The following is a 6570-nucleotide window of genomic DNA, read 5'->3' as shown; positions in this document are numbered from 1 at the left end:
TTATAGTTCTTCGGATTCCGAAACATAAATTTTATTTTAGAACAAGGTGTCTTGTGTAATGCTGGATAATGAATATGTTAAATAGAGTAAGGAAAGTAAAATATCATAATAATTGGATTGCTCTTTTAAATGTTTTTATTAAATTAGCAATTGGTTAAATAAGGTACTGTACTTAGAAAATGGTAAGCATAACACTTGATATTGATTAAAACCTCACAAAAATAAACAGACCATACTGACAAAAAGCAATTGATTATAACAGTTATTGTTAAAAAATTTTTTTGACAAAATAATTTTTAAAATTTAATTGTCAAAAGTTTTATTTTCTTCATTAAATTTAACAAGTTTTATAATGCCATACATCAAATAATCATGCAAGATTAAAAAAGTACAGTGATAAATAACATTATTTTGGAAGATATATTCATTAATATTAACTCTTTTCCCAAACCTTCTTCCTTGTGCGGCAATAATCCGCAAGGATAATTTTTTTTTTTTAATACAAAAGACAAACTAAATGCGCTGCATAAAAATCTGGGAAAACGAACAACAGACGATACACAAAAGATATAGCTCACAGAATAGACACCTTTCAGATACCATCCATTAATTCCTGGTGTTATGGTTAATGTAAGGATTGCTAACTTTAATCGAAAGATTTCTTATTCTCCAATGGTTTAGAGAAGAAACAGAACTATAAGGAATACGTAGGACCGCACTAGTTCTTAAAATATAATTTTAGTATATGTTTCCATAAATGTTTAAAACTTTATTCCGTAAAATTTATCCAGTCTAATGCAACCAATAGAACTATTTCATTAAAAGTATCTGACAAAGCAGAAATTCTGCATACCATACATATACACATAAATATATTTATATATGATAAAATTTGTGATTGTTGTCGACATAATGAGGATAGAAAATCAATGAATGAATAAATAAGATTATATATATATATATATATATTTTCTGTTTTTACTCTGCAACATGACAGTATATAACAGTGGTATAAAGTATTTTCATAAACAGCACAAAAATTTTCAACATTTCGTAATGATTACGTTGTATCGATGTGATGAAACTGCCATTCACTAACAGTTCACTTACTATCTAAATATATTAACATGATTCTACGTGCAACGAAACTAACGAAATATATATATTATTATTATTTTTTTTTTTTTTGTTTCTTTTTCTTTAGAATTTTTACTGATCAGGACACTAAATAATGGAAACCACAGGCATTTAGAAATATATACAAACATCAACAATAACATCAAAAGCACCCAATGCTTTTTAATATCATCCATCATCTTGTGAAAATAACGATGGTGTAAATCCTCGTTCGTGGAATATATATATTCCTTTTATATCCAAGGATTAAAAATACGATGCTCATTTCGTTGTCGTCTTTTTTTAACAGTAGATACGCTTTACTGCATATATACCGTATGCTTTTATTTCAGAAATATACGTATCTGTTAATACTAAGTCTGGAAAGAATGTCTACACGGATACTAAGGTGAGTGATTTATACCTTTGTTTTTTTTTTTTTAAGAAAAATTATTCTCTTGTTTCGTCTCTATGGTCCCAAAATAAGAACTACATTCTAATGTTGGGAGGTTTATTCTATTTGATTATTGATATAAGCAACTATTCTCGCACACGCACACACCACGTAGTGTAATTTTTAAAAAAAGTCAATAGCTGCACCGTCGTTGCCAACACCAATTATTTTGTTTTTTTTTTTTTAGCTAATAGAGAGGACACATATCGATCTCGTGGAAGAAATGATAAGGCTTCTACAAACACCTGAATAATTACACACAGATAGCTGTGGCCTAGTAGTGTAAATATGTAGAGATGGTGTCAGGTGTAAGGCTCTTGGTAAACTACTTTTTGTTTATATATCCGAAAAGAGGCACCGTCTTTTCCCTTCCATCTGGACTCGATCCTGCAGGCAGGCTTTTACTTTTTTCCGTTTTCGGACAAGTCGTTTGTTGATCGTGTGGCTAGGTTTTTTTTAACTCATTCGAATCTGGTCCCGTACTGGCCGTAATCCGGTATCTCCCTGTCTTACGCCCTGGATTCGCTCACTCCCGCCGTCTTCTCTTGGCGGCTGCTGCTTCCTGCTTCGTTGTTGCCTCGCGAGATTGCATTAGAGGGTTGAGAATTTCCCCTGTTCCGAACGCAGACGTAGACCGGTCTGTACAGTACTACAGTTTCTCCTTCCTCCATTCCCAACGTTCCATCGTATACCTGTCCCAAGAGGAATTCTGGTCCGATATACATTCCTCCCTCCACGTGTTCACAACACACTTCTGCTTACCGGAGCACGGAAAAGAAAGAAAGAAAAAACAGGTAAATGAATAAAAACACTAATTTCGTATTTTAAAGCTAAAATCATTATTTACATTTGCAAGTTAGTTGATACTTAGAGGATGCCTGGGTGAACAATTAAGGGTCTTTAAGCATCAAGCGTATAGGCAAATTTGCAGTTGATTTTTTACGTTAATAAAGGACCGCGCCCTAACCGTAAATTCGATCATACGTCATGCAATCTCGACGATAAAACGCATCCTAAATACGCGAAAATAAATTAGCATAATCTATAAACCGTACACCAATCGGCAGCTTCGGTAAATACGTTTGCGTTAACATAAATATCCCGCTAAGCTTCCTATTGGTCGATTTTAATTTGTGCTTACGTCGTCCAATCGGGTACTCGACTGGATATTTAAAACAGCAAACTGCCAATAACGTAAAGGTAGTTTTAAATTTAGTATCAACGCGGAAAGGCGATTGGTTAGTTATTTTTAAACTCATATTTTGGTTATAACGCTCTACCGAAGTTAAGACAATAAAAATCTTAATTTCAATAAAGCGTTATATAATAAGCAAATTAAAATGAAGAAAAGATCTGCGAACACGTGTTCGTTACCATTTGGGATGGACGTCATATTTAACGGGTCTTTTGACGTCATTAAGCGCGAAAATGACGTCTAGGTCTGCCGGTGACGTCATCAGACGGATTTTTCGAACGAAAATTTTCGATAACACTCGATGGCCGACAGATAAAACGGGAAAAATTCTCCATCCTCTCTTCCTTCGATAACATCGCTAATTAACTGCATTGTTAAAAGTGGAATGTTTTTATTTTCTGGCTTTGGTCGAATTATTCGATAGTTTGTAACGTTGCCGGTTCCTTAATTAACTCGTTAGTTAATCATAATTAAGCGGTTATTTACGCGTGCAAAGGCAATTAAGTAAAAAGATCTCGAGCCCGAAACCCTATCGATTTTACCACTTAAAACGCGCGGGAACAGACGTTCCCGTGCGTTTTAAGTGTTCCAGGTTTGTAATTTCGGTAAAATTTTTGGAGTCGAACGTGTCCCCCAAAAATCCAGAAATTAAATCTCGTAAATCGCGAGAGCTCTCCGATCTCCGATCGAGAACGGCTCTGAGAGCAAAAATAAACGACTGCAAATGATTGGTTAATAGGAAGATAAATAGTTCTGGAAGATAAGTCGATGCAGGAATCGAGAGGACCTTCCAGTAGTAACGGTAATTATAGAGAATAAATAGCTAGACAAATAATCGTTATCGAGCCAACTGGCATGTAGCGGCCGTTTAATTCCGCATCGTCCGAGTTTATTTGTTGTACCGAGGAAAAAAAAAACTAGAAAACGACCGCGGAGTTCTAGATCGGGAAAATGTTCTAGCATTTATACACGAGTACATAAAATATTCCGTAAAGATTAAGAGACGACTGCGAAATACTTTCATAATGCGTACTTACGGAATTTCAAAACGATAACTGTGTAGTTTTCGTTCTGGAGCATCGAACAAAACAAGAATAACGACTGCTCTAGAATTTCTTAAAGATTTTGTTTCAATTTTTATTTAGTAATTTGACTCGTTTACGATTGTTTAGGAAGTTTGTTTTTTTCTTTTTTGAAACTGACCTACATAGGGACCGTGTATGAAATTTAATTAGCCAATAGCTTTATAGTAGAATGATAAAGGAATTATCGGCAATTATATATGTATAATTGCCGATAATTCCTTATATATAACGATCCGGCGTGCGATTTTTGAACTCAAATTTTGAATGTTATCGTCTTTGAAAATATCGAAAAACATTAACGACTATTTCCCTTCATCGATTTCCTTTATCCTGTATTAATCACCTTCGAAAAAATGGTAATTACTCTTGCGTAGGCCTACGGGTCAAAGTTCATTCATTCGTAATCTCCGGTAAACCTGTTTTTTTTCTAATTAATCATATATATAATGTGATTTTTATCCCGTTGCGTGAACTTCCGAAAGGGATTATTTTTTAGAAAATCTTTCAAGATTTTTATTATTAAATATTAAAAAAATCGCGTAATTTTATTTTAGGGGTATTAGTCCGAGGAGTAAAAAGTAAACAGTCGAAATCCATTAATTCCAAGAGAGATTTCTAAAAATTACTTGGATTTTTTTTATTTGGAGGAAGAAAAATGTGATTAAAGTATTATATTTTATGCATATATTAATAATAATTACTCACCGTACTCTAACTTGGGTTGCTGGTTTGAATTGGGAATGCGGAAAGGACAAGTAGCTATCGTGATTGGGAAATTCATATGTAAATCGTCGCCGGATTTTTCCAGTTCCACCCAAACCTGAATCACCAGAAAAATATTAAAAAAATCAATTTTTTGTTTTCGTCTTTCGGATTTTATTCGCCACAATCGATAGGAGGGGGGGAAGATAATCGATAAAGAAAAGAAACTTCTACCTTTAGAAAATAGTAGATTTGGAGAAGGCGGCACACTCCCATTAGAGTGGGTGGCATGACGGGAACCACTAAACTGTTTGAACTATCAAATTTGGATCTGGTGTGAGGGTGTATGGCGTCACCTTTATATTCTAATACGGTTCTATTGACTTCTTTGTTGATGCCCAACACGCCTCGATCGATAAAAAACTCCACGTACTGAAAAATGGGTAGAATGTACAGCCGGAGTGTTTACTCTGGCCGGCAATTATTTTTAGCGCGCCGGAGATTTCATTGTTAAAATTTACCTGAACCAATTTGAGTCTGAGGAATATATTCTCTTCGCTCTGGTTGTCTATGTCCGCCTTCAGCCGGATGCTCTCTCCGCAGCAATAAGCCGAACGTTCTAAAGAACTTCTCACGCTGACTACACCCCTCTTGCAACATAGACAGCACACGGCCCTCTTGTCCTGCCCCGTTAAAGGTCTCTATCGGTCCAACAAAAGAAAACAAAATAAAGGTAAATTTACATTATAATAGCTGAAACAAAGATAAAAACCATCACAAAGGGCAACCTGCCCCCGACAATGACACTTCTCTGCATCGCTTACGGGACGGAGGGAGAAGTCGAAACGTGGAGGAGGAGGGAGAAAATTATCAATAATTTTAATGGGCGAACGAATAAATTGAAAATTTTCTGTTTTTAAATTCGATCGGGGAGGATTTATTTTCGATTTCTTTAAAGAATTATATTAAATCCGACGGCTTTATCGGAGTTAATCGATGTCGGTTCGATAGCCGCGCAATTATCTTTCAGTTTCCGGACGTTACATCTTTTAAAATGAGGAAAACAACGCGGATTTATATTGAGATGAGACGCAGGCGTATTTATGAGCGGGGAGAGATGACGGATTCGAGTCCGGATCAAAATTTACTGCGCGGCTCCGTGTTTGACGACGTTATAGCAATTTTACTTTCGAATAAACTTAGGAAGGAGAATAAATCTTTGCGGTAAATATCGGGATTGGACGACGTTCCTCCGTTAGAAATAAATAAATAAATAAATAAATTTCCCCCTCCCCATTTTACTAAGAGGACGCTAGCATTAATGGCAACACTTGGCTTCTCGATTGGCCAATGCTGTATTCTTAATTTTAACAATCGGAACGAACAATTTTTAAATAATTAACTAACTAAAAGGTACTTAAATAAATATAGAACTAAAAGATATAAACTTTTCATCCTATCAACAAAATAACTGAAAGTGAATTGACAGTTTTGCAATGATATATTGCACAAAAACATCATAAGTAAACACCATAATTCTTCTTCGAAAAGTTCAAGGGATTGTTTGATCCCTGAATTTCTTACTCTCATAGTATCAAATAAGATAAAAACCACATAAAACAGAAAAAAACATTTATAAAATAATGAACGAAAAAAGATAAAAATATATTTTAAACGGAAAAGCAATACTTATTAAACTTAAAAATAAAGAAATAAAAAAAATAATTCAAAACACTTAACGTACAATGAAGGATTTTGGTCATTTTGGCAGTGAGTCATCAGCTTTTGTCATATTTTTTGTTGTATTATTGCAACATTAAAGTATTAATTTTTCATATTCTACATTTTAAAAATATGAAACAGCTGTTGCTATTGGAAAATAAAAATTAAAATAATTTAATTTTAAATTTTTATGAAATTGTTTGTCGAATATATAATAATGACAGTAATGATCATATAACCATTCTACTATAATTAAATATGTTATCAATATTTTAGATCTATTAGCTTTTAGTAAA

The 6570-nt window shown here is 33.9% G+C and overlaps 1 protein-coding gene across 1 annotated transcript; it reads right to left on the bottom strand.

Moving 5' to 3' along the window:
• Positions 1-1174: 1174 nt before the first annotated feature.
• On the bottom strand, positions 1175-6142 carry LOC111616830. The gene is made up of 5 exons (XM_023358189.1): positions 6137-6142; positions 5074-5253; positions 4787-4984; positions 4556-4670; positions 1175-2324 (listed from the first exon to the last, which is right to left on the bottom strand). Exons 1-5 carry the CDS (start codon positions 6140-6142, stop codon positions 2080-2082), a joined length of 744 nt encoding a protein of 247 aa, XP_023213957.1. The 3' UTR covers positions 1175-2079.
• Between the last annotated feature and the right edge of the window lie 428 nt (positions 6143-6570).

Source organism: Centruroides sculpturatus, unplaced genomic scaffold (assembly GCF_000671375.1).
Source record: "Centruroides sculpturatus isolate CEXI.00-Female unplaced genomic scaffold, Cexi_2.0 scaffold24, whole genome shotgun sequence".
NCBI lineage: Eukaryota > Metazoa > Arthropoda > Arachnida > Scorpiones > Buthidae > Centruroides > Centruroides sculpturatus.
The sequence above is the reverse complement of the archived record's forward strand: the minus strand, read 5'-3'. Positions and strand labels throughout refer to the sequence as shown.